Here is an 18,518-nt window from a genome sequence, read left to right as displayed (position 1 = left end):
CATTTATATTAAATAATTGTAGTAGTTATTATTATTATAGTTAATATTATTTACTTTTTTTAAATAATTTTTTTCAAGCAAAAATATTTAAAAAGGGAGGCTAATTATCCTTATTTTCTTGATTAAAACTATTTCAAATAGTACAATAGATCCAATTAAAACATACTATGGTATACATATATTTTTTTATTTTATATATTTATAATAAAAATAAAGATAAATATTTAAAAAATACTCATTCTATTTTATTTTATGTATTTATAATAAAAAAAAAAGTGTAAAATAAATAATACATAAATTTTCTTATAAAATAAATCGTGGTTGTCACGCATGCATAAAAATAAGAATATTTTTAAGGCTATAAACTAGCTGGATATATTGTATAAAATTTCCCATTTTCATATATGCCAGATATAGCCTAAACTGAGCCAAACTGCCAACACTTGTCGGCAGAGGAATTGTGTGCCCCTATATAATTTTCCTATATATGCACTTTCAAAACAAAAATTTCCCTCAACGGAAGCGGTTGTGCCGCGGAGCGTTTTTCAAATGCCGCGCGCGTAGCTTTTTTAAATGCGAAATAAAAAATATATAATTAAACTGAGTAAAAGTGACACTAAATGAGAGTCAGTTAAATTAATTTAACAATTTTTAATCTGCAAAAGCGAGATAAATACAATATTGAAAGCTCAGTGAACCTGGTAAACAAATTAAAACGACAAGTGATTATCCGGTGTGTGTGTGTGTGTGTGTGTGCAAGTGCAATGTGTGGGTGTAGTTGTTGTGAAGTCCTTTTGCGGCTCCTTTTTGCATCCCTTTTTGGCCAAAGTGGCGCCATTTTCTGTGTGATGCATATTGTTCTCCCATTGCAATCAAAGAGAAGTTTCAGCCACAATCATACAGATACAGTGGAGCTTCCCTTAAATTGAACAAGGATTTGGAGAACATAAAAAAGCTTAAATTTAAGATAAATAACTAGGATTTTAAAAAGTCTTTATGCTGGAATAATTATAATAATACGAAGCAGGATTTCCCTTTAAAGTTGGAAACTTTTTATATAAATATCTCTTGACTTTTATATAATTTGAAAGACGGTGTAGCTATAATCATTTTTAAATTGTTAACTTCAAAGTCTAAAGTGAACTCAGCTTAGTTTTACTTCTGGGAAGCTGGACTGTAGTTCACCAAAGACAAAAGGCTCACTCCCCAGCTCAACCTCAAGCTGCATATGAGTTAATATTTGTCTAGTTTTTGAACATGCCGCCTTTGTCTTAGCCTTTGTGTTCCCGCACTTGTTCGCAGGACTCCCTTCCTCCCTCCTCCCCATGCACTTCTCGTCTGACGTCTGACGCTGAAGTTGACAAACCAACCAGGTCCTGGTCCACTTTGGATGACAGCGTCTTTGAGCTGGTGGCCCCCAGGAGGAGGAGGAATGGGATGGAGAAGCAGAGGCATCCACATCACAGCAAATAGCTCTACTTTCCACTCTCGCCGAAAGTGCTATCCTTTTTGCAGGATATAGCTGCATCGGGGGCTGGGCCCGGGATGCGAGTGTGAGCCTCGACTCCCTGGCGCTGTAAAATATGCAATTAGAAAGACATCAAAGCACAGTCACCGCTCAACTCAACGCTGATAGCCGGGCACCACCCACAGGCAGTCAGTCAGTCGAGCCACCCAAACCACCCACCACTTACTTTGGGTGGCCCCTTTTCCCCTCCACAGAACCCCATTTCGCTTTCGCTGTCGTCGCCCGCTTGCTTTGCTATGCGCTTTGACACAAGCACAGACGACAAGCACTGAAAAAAGCAAAGAAAAGCCCCCAAATAAAGTTTATATAATTTGAGAAAAATCTTTACTTACTTCTAAAAGATTTAAGGTATATAATATAATAAATAAAAAAATATTTGAAGGAGATTTGAGCTGTATTATAGGGTGTCTGAATTAAAGTATATGATTTAAATATGTTTAAAGGTTTCAAAAGAACAGAAAATTTATCATATTTCAGACTTAATACTTCTTGCATTTTATTATAATATTTTCTAATTTCTGCATTAAAGTCTATGATTTAAATTTTTTTTAAATAAACTAAAAGGAATGAAAATGATAAACCATTGCAGGCGTAACCATTCTTATATTTCTTTCTGATTTTTTTTATAATTTCTGCATTAAAGTTTTTGATTTAAATTTGTTTAAATTAACTAAAGGGGAAGAAAATGATATGCCATTGACTGAACCATTTATATATTTCTTTATAATTTTTCTTCCTTTAGCTAGAAATATTAATTAAAATATCTTTTATTTGTAGAAATATGTCCCATTACAGACTGAATGTTTTCTATATCTCTGTATAATTTTGTATAATTTCTCCTTCCTTTAATACAGTGTTAAAAATATTTATTTTAATATCTTCTTGTTGTATAAAATTATAACCCATTCCAGCCCAGCCATTTCTATATTTCTTTATAAATTTATATAGTTTTCACTTTCTTCGTTTAAGTGTTAAAAATATGTATTTAAATATTTTCTAGTTTGTAGAAAATTATATCCCATTACAGACTCATTATTAATGTATAATGTTGTATAGATTCACCTTCCTTTAATACAGTGTTAAAAATATTTATTTTAACATCTTCATTCAGTAGAAAATTATATCCCATTTCAGCTCAGCCAATTCTATATTTCTTTATAAATTATTATAGTTTTTCCTTTCTTTATTAAAGAGCTATAAATATTTATTTAAATATCTTATATTTGTAGAAAATTATACCCTATTGCAAACTCAATCTTTTCTATCTCTATATAATTTTGTATAATTTCTCCTTCTTTTAATACAGTGTTAAACATATTTATTTTAATATCTTCTTGTTGTATAAAGATATATCCCATTTCAGCTCAGCCAATTCTATATTTCTTTATTAATTTGTATAGTTTTTTCTTTCTTTATTAAAGTCTTCAAAATATGTATTTAAATATCTTCTAGTTTGGAGAAAATTATATTCCATTGCAGACTATTTATTTATGTATACTTTTGTATAGTTTCTCCTTCCTTTAATACTGTGCTTAAAATATTTATTTCAATATTTTCTAGCTGTTGAACATTAACCATTGAAATTAACCATTGTGTATTAAATACCTCAACAAATTTAAAACATATTTCTAAAAGTGCAAAGTGCAAGGACACTAAGCGAAAAAAACAAACACAGAGAAAAAGGCTAGGGTCTGGGCGAGGGGCGCTCTTGAAGTACCCAAGCCCGAAACGAGTCTCATCATTAGTGCAGGTCTCTCTCCACCCCTTCCCCCCTCAACGTTTGTGTCACTTTGTTTGTCGGCAGCTACCACTGGCGCTTTTTTGATATTATTTATTTATATTTTTTCACTTTTAATAAAATGTTGTCGCCATTGCCTTTGCCTTTGCCTTTGCTTTTTGCCTTCGCCACTTTGCTTTGTGGAAAAGAAGGAACGCTTTGCCAAACTGACTGCCTGCCTGCCGGCCAAGCGAGGTCAATTGGCTTAATTACTGTGTGACAGCTTTGTGGACAAGTGGACAAGTGGAGGCGAAGGCGTGCTCCGAATCCGAATGTTTCCACACTCAAGTATTTTATGTATATATTTTCAGCAGATAGCTCAACTCCCTATCAATAGAGTCCCTTGTCCCGGGAGGCATAGAGAACATTAACTTTAATCGCTTTTCATTTTTTGTTCGTCTGTCGTGTTTTTTCAATCACTATCTAGTAACGAGAATCGCAGTCAGAGAGAACATAAATATTTTACACTCGAAAAATGAAGAATTTATTAAATTTTTCTTACAAATTATTATGTGTAAATATCAATAAAAAAACTTCAGAAATGCGAATAAATTCGATTTAAAGAATGCAAATAATTTAGGGATTTATATTCTGTAGAATATGAATCTTTATTTAAAAAACAAATCAAAAATTTATGAACTCAAAAGCTACAAATAAATATTGAAATGATAATACGTTTTAGAATATAAATTTGTTAAAAATAAAAGAAGAAATGTATCCAACTTTAAAGCTCAAAACAAACATTCAAATAAATATACTTCCTTAATTAGTTATCAGCTTCTTTTAGTTAGAAAAAACCTAACTAAGGTTAAGCTTAATTTCTGAAGCCAAATTCTTACAAAAATATATAAAACTATACCTCCATATTTTCTGTGTACAAAACATTGATTTGTTTATATTTTAAAACATTGCCTTATCAAACGGATACGGATTGGCCATGTAGATGAACCCAGTGAAACTTTAACTTGCACTTGTGACACACTCATTTTCCTTTCCATTTTTCCATTTTCATTTTCAAACTTATCAGTTTGTGTGCACAAAATGCACTCAACACAATCGGCATAAAGTACAGGACAAAGTGAGCGAAAATCCATACCGGAAATAGCGATAAAAATGCTTCCGATTAGCTGGGCGATCCTGTTGCTCCTTCTGTCCTTCGGTGTGGTGAGTGCTGTTCGCCAGCTGGAGGAGAATCAGAGCACCAAGAATGATCACCTGCACTCCATGGAACGTCAGGTGCGAAGGCGGACCAACAAGAGCAATGCCTCGGTGGATCATCAGCGTCACCTGGCCGGAGGAGGTGGAGGAGGAGGAGGAGGAGCAGGAGGAGCCAAGAAAAATAGCCGGAGACCAACGGAGGCATCTTCTGTGAGCCTGGATTCGGATGACTACGATTGGCTGGAGGCGGACACCAGCGAGGCCATCGATAGCTCCGAAACGACGGCTGTGGGAACTGTGAGAGCGTCTGGAGAATCGCCGGGTGAGTTGATAAGAAGAATAAGTGACCCAGTAGAGTGACCTTTGGCGGGCCCTTCAAAGGCAGCCCCTTATCAGGGGGAGTGAAAAATTTAGAATGATGTATGGATGTATGACAAATTAACTTGTCAGGAGTGTAGTGGGGAAATATTTGTATAAGTTTTATAAATATTATATATATAATTTAAAAAATATTTCTATATTTCCTAGCACAATAATAGATCTATATGGTTTAATAGATGTGCATTTTCTAGATTTAAATAGATTTGATACTTTTTATACCCTTGAAGAGTATAATTTTAGTCAGAAGCTTAAAACTTAGTGAAAGATTCATTGACGACCCTATAAATCATATATATTATTGATCATCATCAACAGCCAAGTCGATCTAGCCATGTCCACCATCAAAATTAAAATTTCAAAATTTTTTCAACATTTCATAAGGGTTTACATTGTTACAATTTTCATTTTTTTACAAAATTTTTAAGTTTTTCATTGAGTATGCAGATTTATTAACCTAAGAAAAACTAACATAGGAATGCTTTCCGATTTAAAATAAATAGATTTTTAACTGAGATATGATGGATTTTCTCTGCAAGGGTAAAGAAATCTTACGATTTTAGCTGCCGTTCTTTGTTTTTTTATATTTCAAACAATTGAATGTTGTATTATAATAAGTAAAATTTCGCATTAATTTCTTTTAACATTGCTTTTGTTTGAATATTTAAAGAAGAGTTAAAATGTTCAACATAATTTTATATATTTACCGAAGAAACTTAAGTAAAACTATCAAATACAAATTTCTTTAAAAACCCACCTCAATTTTTTAATGAATTCAGTATTGTATTCAATTATTATTCACTAAAGGTAATTATAATAAATGACAAGTTGACACTACATTGATTGATTGTAAAATATACGCATTTGATTGATAGAAAATGTATTTATAAAGGTGTGCTGCTTTCAATATAATGAAATGCAAATATACACAAGTTGTTTTGGTGAAATGTTATCAGAAATATATATGCCATATTCCCCATTCTATCTTCTTATAATAAAAACCATTCATTTTAATAAATTCCCCCTTTGCTATTTGTTTAAATTTCCTCTTTATAATCGAAGCCAAAAATGTAATTACTTCCACATTATCATATATTTCAACGTTTATTCACATTTGTTCATTCTGAGACCCGCATTTTTAGGGCTGGTCAGATCTATATACATAACTATAGGAATATAAATACTAGTCACAACCCCGCCCACTTGGATTTGCATTTAAATGGAAGCACACTCCTCTCTCTCACTCACTTAATCAAAAGCAATAATTTTCTTTCTGAGCGCGAACGAAATGTTTTAATTGAAAGTGCTGATGATGATGATGATGATGCCACTGTTGTATCTCTATCTGTATCTGTAAATGTATCTGGCGAATGCGTGTTGGAATCAAGCATAAATTGGAACTGTGTTAAAAATTAGTTTAAATTGTGTGCAAAGCTGGGGCGCCAGCATAAGGCTTTCGAATCGCACTATGAGTCGCCCTTCTCCAGGGACTTCCCCCTGTTTTCTTTTTTTATTAACTCCCAAGCTCGAGTGAATTATGGACTGGGAAGGGGTGTCCAGAGTGTGCGTATGATAAATGTGTTAGATTTCCAATGAAATTTTATGGCCTTCTCATATATGTCGCCGCCGCCGCCGGCTTTTTCGCAAAAGGAAATGCCTTTAAACCCCCAACGAGTGGTGTTGTGAATCCAAAATCATTTGCGAGGCATTTGAAATGTTTTGAATACAAATAACCCACGATTGTTTCTTTAGATGCCTATTAAACACTCATTTCTGTTGCATTCACGTTAATCAAATGGGTGGTCGGTCATCCACGAGGTCTCTGATGAAAGTATCTCGTAGGTATGAATGTATCTCTATCTACGCGAATGTCGGAAAAACTTTGCAGCGACAAATCAGTTGTGACACTTGACATGGGCCAGCGAATTAGATTCAGGGGATTTCTTTTATTTATAGAAGACGAACCATTCCATAGAAACTACTCAGCACGGAAAAAATTTAAATTTTCATCAACTTGATATTTATACACTTTGAGATTAAAATGGGTTCGTTTTAGGATATAAAATTATAGAGGGAAATAATAAAAGCAAAAGCAACATTTACTTAGGGAATATATGTGATCATAATGGAGTTTATGATAGGGTTGTTTGTATTTTTTAAATAAATATATAATAATATTTTATTTGCTTGATAAAACTGTCATTTTTGAAGAAATGTATACCTTAATAATAATATAATCAAAACCAAACAGCGAACAACTTTAAATTAAAGTTTTGATTCTTGCAATACATTGTTTAGAATATCCTAAAGCATTTTAAAGTGATTTTAATAACTTAAAAATATTATTTGCAGTATAATGCGTTGACAGTCAACTTAGATCATTGGCCACAGTAAAAATCACAAATAAAAATAAAAAAAAGGAAGCCGCCAAAAGACTGCGCCACTTTGCAACTAAAACTGAAACTAAGATAATAAAAATAGCACTCAACAGCACACTATGACGGAAAAAAGCACAAATGAAAACATTAACAGTTTTATAAATAAATGGCAAGAAAAGAAATAGAAAAACTGAATCAGAATTTGAATAAAATTGAATGGGGTTGAAAATGAAAACAACGCCCGGCAAATCAAAATGGCATTTTCCAAGCCATTTGTCACACATTTCGCATTCGCAATTTGAATATTTGAATCCATATTCACCCAAAATCAATGTTTCATGCTCATTTATTTCGGTGGACTTCAAAGTAAATGTTCTGCTAAAATTAGTCACTCAAAAAAGAAAGAAAGAACCAAACTATATGGACTCGCTTGGCCGAAATGAAAATGGCTGGGCCAAAAATACTCGAGTAGAGAACATGGGGGGAGAAGATCTTTTAGCCGGATCCTTCTTTGGCAATTGCACACTTAATTAATGGGCAATGCTTTTGATCTTCTGTGAAGTTCAGTAGCCCCTCCAATTCCATTTTGCCAAGTGACAAAAACTCAAATTTTTCACGCACTCAAAACCGAAACTCTTTGAACCTCCACACAGTCCCCTTGTCACACGTCCCGGATTCTGGAGATCCGGAGATGGAAGCACGGAGAATCGGGGACATGTGTCGCAGATGTCAGACATGGGAAGCGCACTTCCAGCTAGAGATGGTTAAGGGATCTTTGGGGGGGGATTTTTGTATAAAATTAATTACATTATTCGAGCCACGATTACTTACGATCTCTTCGAGCTAAAACTCATTCATATTCATCTCGCTAGGATAAGCTGGATTATCTTACTTGTAAAATCTAGAATGCAATCAGAATGATGTCAATTATGGGTAAGGGGCAGGTAGAACAAGATCTCTGATGAGGGGGAAATATATCTAGGGTGAGGTATGTTTTTGAAGGGTTTTAACTTTTTTTAAATATTTAGTTTTGTGAAGATTTCTTCTTAAAAACTTCTTGCTTAAAAACTTTTTAAGACTGATGATATTTAAAACGGTTGTTAGTTACCGATAGTTATATATTTATAGATATAGTTAATATCATGAAAAATATGTAAAATCATTTTAAAGGGTTTAGATTTTTAGAAATAACATATATAGTTTAGTGAACATTTCTATATTTAAGACTGATAAAAGTAAAATCGGACATTAGTTACCTATCAATTATCTTGAAAAATGTTTAAAACCATATTTTTAGGGTTTATCTTTTTAGAACTATATAGTTTAGTAAACATTTCTCTGAAATTCAAGGCAAGTTTCTTGATTACAAAATATTTAGGACCGAAAATAATTAAAACTGACATTAGCAACCTAAATTATAAATTGTTGTTTGAAGGCTTAACAAGCTTAGGAGGTCTATGATCTTTACAATTTTAGATTTTGATAAGAAGACTTTTCAAATATTTATATATCTTTTTACTGATAATTTTTCGAATATATATCTAGATATTCTCTTTTTGCTGATTATTTTCTTGAATATATATATACATATATATATTTTCTTGAATATATATATATATATTTTCTTGAATATCTTTTCTTTACTCTTACATCGTATCACACTCTCATCTCTGATGGCTCCCCCATTTCTTTTCGCCAGAAAAAGAGTTCCAACACCCAATGAGCAATCTTCCAAATGAACCACAGCAAAGAGGGGGAATGGAAAATAGGAGAAAAAACAAGCAATAAGTGCTTAATAAGTAATCAGTCACCAAGGCAAACTTGTAGATAAGCCGGATACCCTGCCACCTAATTAGTGCGAAAAGTGAATCCCCGCTCCTACAGCGTGATTTGTGCCAGAGGAAGTGCATCTTCAGAAAGATACTCACATGTGCTCGAATCTCGATCGAGCTCCTTTAACGATCCTCTGGCAGATTTCGCGATGCTTTTGCCGTGGCATTTATTTAAATTTTAATTTACTGAGTGGTGTCAAAATGCGTGAGCCAAGCCATTAAACCCTGATACCGATGCACTCTTGCTCACTTACTTGTTTGTTGTTTTTCATTTTGCTCAATCCCAAAAACATGCTCATTTTCTATTTGTTTTTTGCATCTTTTGCAGATATCTTCACATGTTGCAATCAGGTCTTTGGCTCATGTCGCACAGCATGCGAAAATGTAAGTATGACGACGATCGGTTGTTGGGTTTAAGGAGGGTTTAACTCCAAGTCTGTCTTTGCATTTGCTCATATATCAGAGAAAAAATGCGTACGAATTGTGCAGCTTCAGTGGTTGCAACGGGTGGTATCTACAAACAGCTTCAGGCAAAAGTTTTATGACACGACAGTAAAGTTTATTAAGTGAAAAAATATAAAAACTGGTGATTTATGTTGGGAAATGGGCAATATTTTGTTGGGTAATTATATTGATTGAGAAAATATATAGTTATTATAGGGATATAAATTGCGAAAATCAAGGAAACATGTTATGATCTATATGTTGCTCTCATTTGATGTTGAAAATATCGTAGATATATCGATGCTTTGCATTTTCTAATTTGAAAAAATAACCCATTTAAATATTAAAATATCGATACATTAATTATTAAAATATATATATCTGAAAAATGTAATTCAATTCAATTGTTTATTTTCTCAATTAAATTTTTGTGATACATTGAACAACATATTGATTTAGTGCTACCTTCAAATATATAATTCTATTTCTACTTAAAATGCATTATTAGATCCTATCGGAAATCTATCATAACTATGTATATTTAAAATATTTACATTCTTTGAATAAATATTTATCTATATTTTGATATGACATTTTCTTCGAAATATAAATTTCAAAAACTCATAACTAAGCCAACAACGCATAAATTTCAATTCGGAAAGCTCTCCTAAGTTAGTTTTTATAAGCTTAAAAAATCTGCATACTTCATTGAATATTTAAAAAATATTAAAATTTTGGTCAATTTTTGAACATTTTAACGATGTAACCCTTTTAAATTTTTAAAAAATTTCGAAAATATATTTTTTAACCTAACATGGCTAGATCAATTCGTTTTTAATGATGATCAAGAATAGGGCCGAAAATAACTCTTTTACAATGTTACAATCTTTTGAAAAGGTATACAAATTCTATATAAACTTTTACATTTTCGAAATAAATCAAAAAACATAAATATTGACCTCACATAATTTTTATGAATTTCCTTGAGGCCTTTCTTATAAGATTTACTATCCAAATATTTATGCTCACAACTATTTTTACCCTATACGGTATACGGTGTGTGTTTGGCGAGGCGCCTAAGCCAAACTCGAAGGGAAATGATGTGTGTCTGTCATAAATATTAAATGCCAGCCAGGGGCTAGCTATCCAGTAAGAAACACCTCGGACAGGAGATCAGATACAGATTGGGACAAGCCGATAAGGTGGAAAAACTACTGATCGAGCCACAGAGTTGATGCATTTCCTGGTATTTTAATGTCTTGTCTCTTGCCTCTTTATGAATGGCAGCGATTGGTGGTGCATACTAAGTAATATGCATTTAGAATTCAATAAGCGTTGATCCGACGGACGACTGTCACACGAAGAAAAGCCATCGAGAATTATTATGACAGGTTTTTAATGGTCGCCACGATTTCGGTGGAACTTTGAATGTGTTTTATATCCAAACATCCGTTCAGGCTAGAGCCTTGAGCCCAAAAAAGAGAGAAATATCGGTACAAATTGCATTGTTAATTAGCATAAAACTGGCCAACAGAGGTAATTGCGGCTCAAAAGTTAAACTCAGGCCAAAGGCCCAGTCTAAATCCAGTGAAGAAAACCACATTGTTGTCATAGTTTTATTTTTGCATAACAATTATAAACTGGTAATTAAGAAATTAGATAACAAAGTTAGCTTGAGAAAAATATGTTTATAAATTGTAGAGTATGTTTTAGGTTTAAAAAGCTATTAATATATATTTAAAATATTTTTAAAAATAAATTCAGAGTGCTAAGAAATTTCTAAGAAGGTTTTATTTATACTTTACGAGGCATAGAGTAATTTTAAGAAGAAATTTTTTATGTATAGATTGATTTTTAAGATATCAGTATATTTAAATTCTATAAATTAATATCCTAGCTACTTATTTATTACTGATTATATAGTATTAATTAAGAAGTGCTTAAACATTTTTTCCCAGTGCCTATTGAGAGGCAGACCAACCAGTTTACCACTCAAAGTCATTCATAAAACCCAAGCCGGCTGAAAATCAATTTGTTGTCTATGAGAAGTGAGTGTCTAGAGTGTGTGTAGTGTGTGTTGAGTGTGTGTGGTGTAGTTGGTAGCCTGGTTCAGCTCAGCTCCTAGCCCCCGTTTTAGTTAGAGGCAATCAAAATCACTGACATCATTTAACTTTGTAATCATAACAATTTTCCCCCCAAAACCAATTAGTTTTTCCCAGTCCAAAAAACAAAGTGGGTTGGGGGTTTTGCCAATTTTTTTCATTTAGAAATGCAAATGAAGGCATTAAATCTTTTGGCCAAATTGAAACTGACAAACAGGATAATGCACACAGTCTGAGAGAGAGAGAGAGACCGGTTCGTTTCCCATGGGCGTTCCCTCTTAAATCCACTTTTTGAATTGCTTTTTACCAAGTGGGTGTCGTAGAAATGGTAGAAATATCAGAAATAGGAGAACCTCTCCTTTGATATCTGATTCTCCCCACTCTAAAATTATTCCCTTGGATGTGTGAAAAGTCGAACATGAGACAATCCATCTGAAGATAAGTGAAAATTTACGCTCATTTTATTATTGACAAAATAGTTTTTTGTCTGATAATCGTAGAAGGTATATCCCTATCTTGATGATGGGATTGTGGTGCCAAGGTGGGCAGGTTGTCCTCGGGTTTCCTGTGGGATGCCCTGTATTTATCCACTGTGGTGTGTACTGTGCGGTGTGTGTGGGAGTGCGTGACATGGCCACGGACACTTCATTAACAAAACTGCAACAGACAACGCCAAGAGCTCACAGAGAGGGGGATTCCCCGCCAGGAACACACATGCCAGAAGTGCGTACCTGACAGGGGCGTAGTTGTAAAAAGGGTAACATGCAATTTGGCATAAACTCAGAGGGAGGAACTACTACTATACATAGACATGTAATTAAATTGGAAAACTACAATTATTTTATTTAAATGGTGATATTAACAGTGTTGAAAGGGAAATTAGGGTATGCCAGATGGGAAAAACAATATTGGGGGTTTTAAAAGGATGTTACTCTGAAGGTATGTTTCAAATCTATTTAAAAATATAACCAAATTGCTGTTTGGAATTCTGTAAAGTCTACAAAATGTTATAAATAATAATATTTAATCAGTATTTAAAGGAATGAAAGTGAACCAAATTACTGTTTTTTTTTTTTTAAATGCTTTAAAGTCTAATAAAAATTATATATACAAATATAATAATAGTATTGAAAGGGTTAAAAGTGTTGAAAGGGAAGGAAAAAAAATATTGAGGTGTTTAAAGAATGATACCCTTAAGGTATCTTTTAGATAATTTTAAAAGTAGAACCAAATTACTGTTTAGAATAGTTTAAAGTCCAAAAATAATTATAAATACAAATTTAATAATAGTATTGAAAGGGTTGAAAGTGCTAAAAGGATAATTAAGGTATGCCAGATAAGAGAGAGACATATTCAAATATATGTAAATAGTATCTTTCCCTTCTTTTTACTATATAAATATTTTTATAATTTAACTTAAAATCCCTTTCTAACCACGCCTCAGAGGTTTATGTTAATTTGTATTTATGGCAATGCCACCAGGCTCAAGATCCAGACAAGTTTCTGAGGACGACAAGCACACGAAGTATCTGGGATAGACATCGCTTTACTCAGATTACTGTGGCAGATATGCCCCCCGTCTCAGATATTGGAATGGGAATGAGCCTGGAAATTTGTTATTGAAGTTTCCTCGGGACCCGGTTCTTTATCGATAGAGAGTGTGAGACAGACAGAGAGATATATTGAGAGAGAGAGGGAAGGCTGTAAAATGTTATTTATGATGGTGTCAGGAACAGAACAGCATTCAGAAATGTAACATAATACCCAACAAAAATTGAATAAAGAAAAAAAATCCGCACAAAACTGCAACCTGCATGTTTTTTTTGGAGGAACAACTGCAAACCTGAGACTCTCTCGACCCTTAATTTAACCCCAAGCACTTAGCGAATTAGGGGATTAAAATACCAATAAAATTATGATAAATATTTAAAGATATTAGCATATTATATTAAGTACTTATAAGCTTAAAGAATGCATTTTCTAAGCCTATTTTTAAGGTATTCACAGCTTAAAAAAAAGTATCTTTCTGGTTAAAGAATACATTTTCAAAGTTTCCTATTACTTCCTGTTTATCTTATAATTTTTCCAAGTGCTTGAATTGAAATACTGCCAACCTGAGAGCACTTGAGACCCCGACACAGGTTGCGGGTCAAGAGCGGGTTAATCGCTTTGCCAATGATTAAGTCTGATTGCGATTAATAACTTGTTGCCTATGGCAATTTATGCATATTTTTTTCTTTCCAGTTATCTCTGGTTGAATATGCCACTGGTGGCACTGCTGATAGTCGCGAGGAGCTGCGAAAATATTGTCAACTCCACCAGGTGGAGTTCTGGACCTGCATTAACCAGACCCTCGATGGTGAGTGTTGCTAGGAGTATACTCTTTCCATTTACTCAATTTAATTCCTATTCCACAGCGGTATCCCGCGGTGCGGACTGGTCAGGCAGGCGTTGCTGCCAATTTGGGGTTCTGCCACATTGTCGCAATGCCTGTGCCTCCTCCAGCCATTCACCTGTGCACACCTGCCGGCGCAGCGATGAGCAGACGCTGTACGATTGCCTGGAGCGCCAGGAGGCAGCGGATCAGTGCTGCGGTCAGGCACGAACTTCCGAGTGTCTAGAGGTAATTATTAAATATTAATCTTAATTAATCAAATCATATACATGTGTAAATAAATATTTGCAGGCCTGTCGTGCTGTCTTTGAGCCCTCGAATGATAATCAGGATCATGTGGACATAAATGGAGCCTGTGGTGAGCGCAATTTGGATGTGGTGCAGTGCATCCACAATCACACGGATATGACACCGCTGACCAATGCCGAGCAGTGTAGGTTTTAGCTTTAAAAGTAGTCTGCGATCATGGATTAATACCCAAAACTCCTCCCATAGATATACCCTGCTGTGAGTATAGCAACAAGGAGCATTGCCGTCACACCTGCCGCAATTTACTTCGCCAAAACTCCACCAGAATGGAGAGGAGCGAGGTGATCTTCTCGCGTCTGGAGGCAGCCGGTTGTGGGTCTCCTCTGCCGCAGTTACCCTTCTGGCAGTGCTTCCTCACGGTCACTGGGAAGCTGTATGTACCGGGGGGCTCGGGAAGAGCTGGAGGTTCCCCCTCCCAGAGCCGGCTGGGTGGTAAGGGAGGTGTAACCCTCGGGGAGCCCAATCATCTGGGCATGGATGCTGCCAAGAGGCAGTGTTGCGAGCAGGCTGGCAGCCACAAGTGCCGGCGTCTTTGCAATCAGATCTTCACCAGCAATTGGTGGGATGCCAGGACCAGCTTTGAGAACGAGTGCATGGATCAGCCGGGAGAGAGGGAGCTGCGTCGCTGCATTGACAGTGTGGATGCTCCTTGCGAACTGGGTTGCCAGGGTCTCAGCTTCTGCTCCAACTTCAACAACCGACCGACGGAGCTCTTTCGGAGCTGCACACCCGAGCATGATGCAGCTGCTCGAGAGGATCTGCAGCTACTGCAGCAGCGAGGAACCGTGAGGGTGCTCGGACAGGAGCTCTTCATCAAGAATACCAGTCGTTGTGCTCCGGAAAAGTGGCAGGCTTTGGTCTGTGCCCTCCAGCTCAAACCCTGCACTCGCGTGGATCTCTTCAATGGGATCTGCAGTGAGGATTGTCACGAGCTCCTGGAGGAGTGCCTAGATTGGACGCGTCAGCACCAGCGACCCAAGGATATCTGCTCCAGGCTAAAGGAAAAGGATGAAGATGCTCCACTACCATGTATCTCCCTAGAGAGTTATCTAAAGCCAGGGGATTCCACTGCAGAGGAGTCCCAGGGCATAACCTCTCCATGCTCCAAGAAACCCTGCAATGGCAGCGAGGTGTGCATCCTTCAAAGGGGTGGACATCAGGGATACTCCTGCATACCTGGCTGTAATCTGGGACAGGATTCCAAGCTCTTTGTGCCCTTTGGCTCGTATGTGCGACTGGGAAAGAGTAATCACAAGAAAATCGAGGTGGGTCAAATGCCGCTGGCCGAGCACATTGTCTGCTCTTGCGGCTTGAAGGGTCACCTGGAGCAGTGTCAACCTTTACCCAGTTACAGTCATGCCCACTGCATCCTGCCTGGAGGCAGGAGCTATCGTCATGGTTCCTCCTTCTACCTGGAATGTAATCTCTGCAGTTGCTTTGCCGGTGAGATCACCTGCACCAAGCAGCAGTGCCGGCTCCCGGGATTTGCAGACTCCGGTTACACCAGTCTCCCGTGCAATTGTCCCGCTCATTATGTACCCGTTTGTGGCTCCAATGGGAACACCTATCCCTCGGCCTGTGTGGCCAAGTGTCATCTGCCGGAGGGAGACTATGTCTATGGGGCCTGCAATGCTCGGAATGCCTGCCAGGCAGCGGGTCCAAATAGTTGTCCCCAAGGAGCACAGTGCCTGGACAGGAGGAAGGTGTGCCTGGCCAGCATGCAGCGTCCCTGCCTGCAGTATGTGTGTGGTAAGTTGAAGAGTTAACTCTTACGATTATGATTTAATATTGGTTTCCATTACAGTTAATGCCACCGCCTCCAATTGCTCCTCGTTCCACCAGGGCGAGGTATGCGACACTCAAGGACGCACCTATCCCAATGCCTGTGCCATGCTGCAAGTTAATCCTCAGGCTCAGGTGGCCTATTGGTCTGCCTGTCAGTCGAGCAGGACAGTTGCCTCTCCCTCACCCGTTTGTGGCATCAATGGAGTGACTTACAAGAGCAGTTTTGCTGCTCGAGCGGAATACGTAATGGTTGACTATGCGGGAAGATGCCGGGAGGTTGGTTTGCTGGCCAGTGACATGGGCAGAAGGTGTCGTACTGTGGTGTGTCCAGCTCCCGTGTCCAAGCACTGTCGATTGATTGTGCCCCCCGGAGCATGTTGTCCTCTCTGCGCTGGAGGAGCCTTCCGCATTATATACTCTCGAAAGCAGTTCGATCGAGCCATGTATGGCCTCAGGGCGCAGAGCAACACGTTGCTTACGCTGCATGGAGTGCTCCAGCAGTTGGATGGACTGGTTCAGGTCAGCGAGTGCCAGATGACCGGGTTCCTTACCATGGAAGTGGGCATTTTTGTGGCTCTGGTGCCCGCCAGTAGTGTCAAGCGACCCACACGGCTTCAGCTAGAGGCCTGCGCCCGTGAAGCGGAGAAGATATCATCCTTGATCAACGCCCAATCACCCAGGATTACCACGAATCTAGCGTTATCCTGCCTGACGGTGTCACACCTACTAGAACCCACGCCAAATGGAGCATCCGCCAGTGGTGGTTATCCCACCATTTGGATGATGCTCCCCCTACTTTTGTTAGCTTTTAGATTAATCGTAGCATAGGCTAAGGTGTTAAGGAGCAAAGGAGCCTGTATGATTTGACTCAATCAAGTGAATTCTTGGTGCCAATTAATCTGTTAGTATAAGGAGATGGAAAGTGCCTTCAACTTGTTAGGAATTGACCCCTCTAAACCTTGTGATATTAGCTAAAAAAACAAAACAATTAATTGTTAAGAGAGAACCGAACCCTCTATCATTAGTTTACTTTGTATCAGGAAATGATTATTTAATTTACTTAAGAGAGCAAGAATCTTTGCTCAATGATAATTAATTATTTGAATCCCTGGTTACGTGTTCATTATTGACCAAAGCATCGTCCGTCTAGGAGTTATCGCTAGTCTAATATAAAAAAACCCAAAAATAAAAACTCACTTTATGCGAAGCATGGCTTCCTTTATTGAACCACTCCAAGCAGATCCGTCGAGCCAAAGAGCTCGTATTATAATAAATGTACGTGAAAAGGGTAGAAAAAACGATGTCATCTAAGAAACCTCCATGGGCACCACCGCCTGGACACGTTCGGTGATGAGCAGATCCTTGACGCTTGTGTGCAGAATCGGTGTGGCGCCTTGCTTGAAGCGGTAGTCCAACTGCCGTTCGCCCTTCTTGTTGGCCAGCTCATGGTTGCGCAGATACTCCACGCTGCCCTTGCGGATCACGCACAGATCGATGTTGGAGCCAGAGCCCAGATCGTTGAACACACCGGAAGCGATAGCATCACGCACCAGCTTTTTGCCCTCCTCCTCGGACATGTCGGGACGCCAGCGACTCTCGAACACACTCATGGCGGCCAGCGAACCCGAACCCATTGTGGCATAGGGCAGTTTGTCGGAGCTACCATGCGGATGGATGGAGTAGATGTGGGGGCCAGTCTTGTCCACACCGCCGAGAACCAAGGCGGCACTGATGTGACCCTGGTAGCGGAACAGCATCTGCTTCAGCATCACATTGGCGGCCACCACGCGCACCTCGCGCTTTGTGGCCAGGCGATGCAGCTCCAGCTGCGAGGAAATCAGATCGGTGGTCATCTCAGTGTCCGCAGCAGTGCCAGCTCCACAGCAGCTGTAGCGGTAAGAGATTTAGGTTAAATATAATGTATATTTTAAGTGCACTTTGCAAACTCACTATATATTCTTGGCCAAATAATGGATCTTGGCGCAATTCTTGTCCGAGACAATGGGACCCTCGGTGGCACGCGTATCGGCGCCCAGAATAACGCCATCCTTGAAGATTATGCCCACAATGGTGGTGCCGGTCTTGGTGGTGGTCGGTGGCTTGAAGCCTCCCTTCAGAAGTGTCACATTGCTGCGAAAAGAGAATTGGGGAATCTTGTTGGAAAAGCCGCTTGAGGATTGCCGAAAGTCGCGAACTCTGCTCACCGCTTGCAGTTGTCGAAGTTAAAGCCCGCACGAGGCATGTCGCGGTTGATATCCAAATCCATTATTTGTGTTTTTTGTATTCTACTAAAATCGCGAAATGAAGTTAAATTTTACGAATTTCTAGCCGACGGAATGACAAACAAAATTGGTGCAGTGTGACCGTGTCGCAGAGTTTAAAATATACCATTCATCGCCGATGCGATAGATTTTACAGTAATTTATCGATGA

The 18,518-nt window shown here is 37.8% G+C and overlaps 2 protein-coding genes across 2 annotated transcripts; one reads left to right on the top strand and one right to left on the bottom strand.

Annotated features, from left to right (window-relative positions):
* The first annotated feature begins 3,187 nt into the window (after nucleotides 1–3,187).
* Reck (Reversion-inducing-cysteine-rich protein with kazal motifs) lies at nucleotides 3,188–17,293 on the top strand. The gene is made up of 7 exons (XM_086827398.1): nucleotides 3,188–4,785; nucleotides 9,380–9,435; nucleotides 13,842–13,956; nucleotides 14,015–14,220; nucleotides 14,284–14,425; nucleotides 14,488–16,050; nucleotides 16,106–17,293. The coding sequence occupies exons 1-7, from the start codon at nucleotides 4,419–4,421 to the stop codon at nucleotides 16,912–16,914; spliced, it is 3,258 nt and encodes a 1,085-aa protein (XP_086683524.1). The 5' UTR covers nucleotides 3,188–4,418; the 3' UTR covers nucleotides 16,915–17,293.
* On the bottom strand, nucleotides 17,284–18,510 carry Prosbeta2 (Proteasome beta2 subunit). Its single transcript, XM_020942441.2, has 3 exons — nucleotides 18,291–18,510; nucleotides 18,037–18,216; nucleotides 17,284–17,973 (listed from the first exon to the last, which is right to left on the bottom strand). Exons 1-3 carry the CDS (start codon nucleotides 18,350–18,352, stop codon nucleotides 17,394–17,396), a joined length of 822 nt encoding a protein of 273 aa, XP_020798100.1. The 5' UTR covers nucleotides 18,353–18,510; the 3' UTR covers nucleotides 17,284–17,393.
* Between the last annotated feature and the right edge of the window lie 8 nt (nucleotides 18,511–18,518).

This window comes from Drosophila serrata, unplaced genomic scaffold (assembly GCF_035046125.1).
Source record: "Drosophila serrata isolate PLE 108 unplaced genomic scaffold, ASM3504612v1 contig_167, whole genome shotgun sequence".
In the NCBI taxonomy this organism is placed as follows: Eukaryota; Metazoa; Arthropoda; class Insecta; order Diptera; family Drosophilidae; genus Drosophila; species Drosophila serrata.
This window is presented reverse-complemented; position numbering and strand designations above follow the sequence as displayed.

What these genes read in the sequence shown, in the direction of transcription:
- Prosbeta2 (XM_020942441.2), bottom strand. Translation starts at nt 18,352, where the DNA reads ATGGATTTGGATATCAACCGCGACATGCCTCGTGCGGGCTTTAACTTC. An exon ending in AACTTCGACAACTGCAAGCG is followed by an intron (nt 18,217 to 18,290) that starts GTGAGCAGAGTT and finishes CTCTTTTCGCAG; the next exon opens with CAATGTGACACTTCTGAAGG. An exon ending in TATTTGGCCAAGAATATATA is followed by an intron (nt 17,974 to 18,036) that starts GTGAGTTTGCAA and finishes TTACCGCTACAG; the next exon opens with CTGCTGTGGAGCTGGCACTG.
- Reck (XM_086827398.1), top strand. Translation starts at nt 4,419, where the DNA reads ATGCTTCCGATTAGCTGGGCGATCCTGTTGCTCCTTCTGTCCTTCGGT. An exon ending in CATTAACCAGACCCTCGATG is followed by an intron (nt 13,957 to 14,014) that starts GTGAGTGTTGCT and finishes CCTATTCCACAG; the next exon opens with CGGTATCCCGCGGTGCGGAC. An exon ending in GAACTTCCGAGTGTCTAGAG is followed by an intron (nt 14,221 to 14,283) that starts GTAATTATTAAA and finishes AAATATTTGCAG; the next exon opens with GCCTGTCGTGCTGTCTTTGA.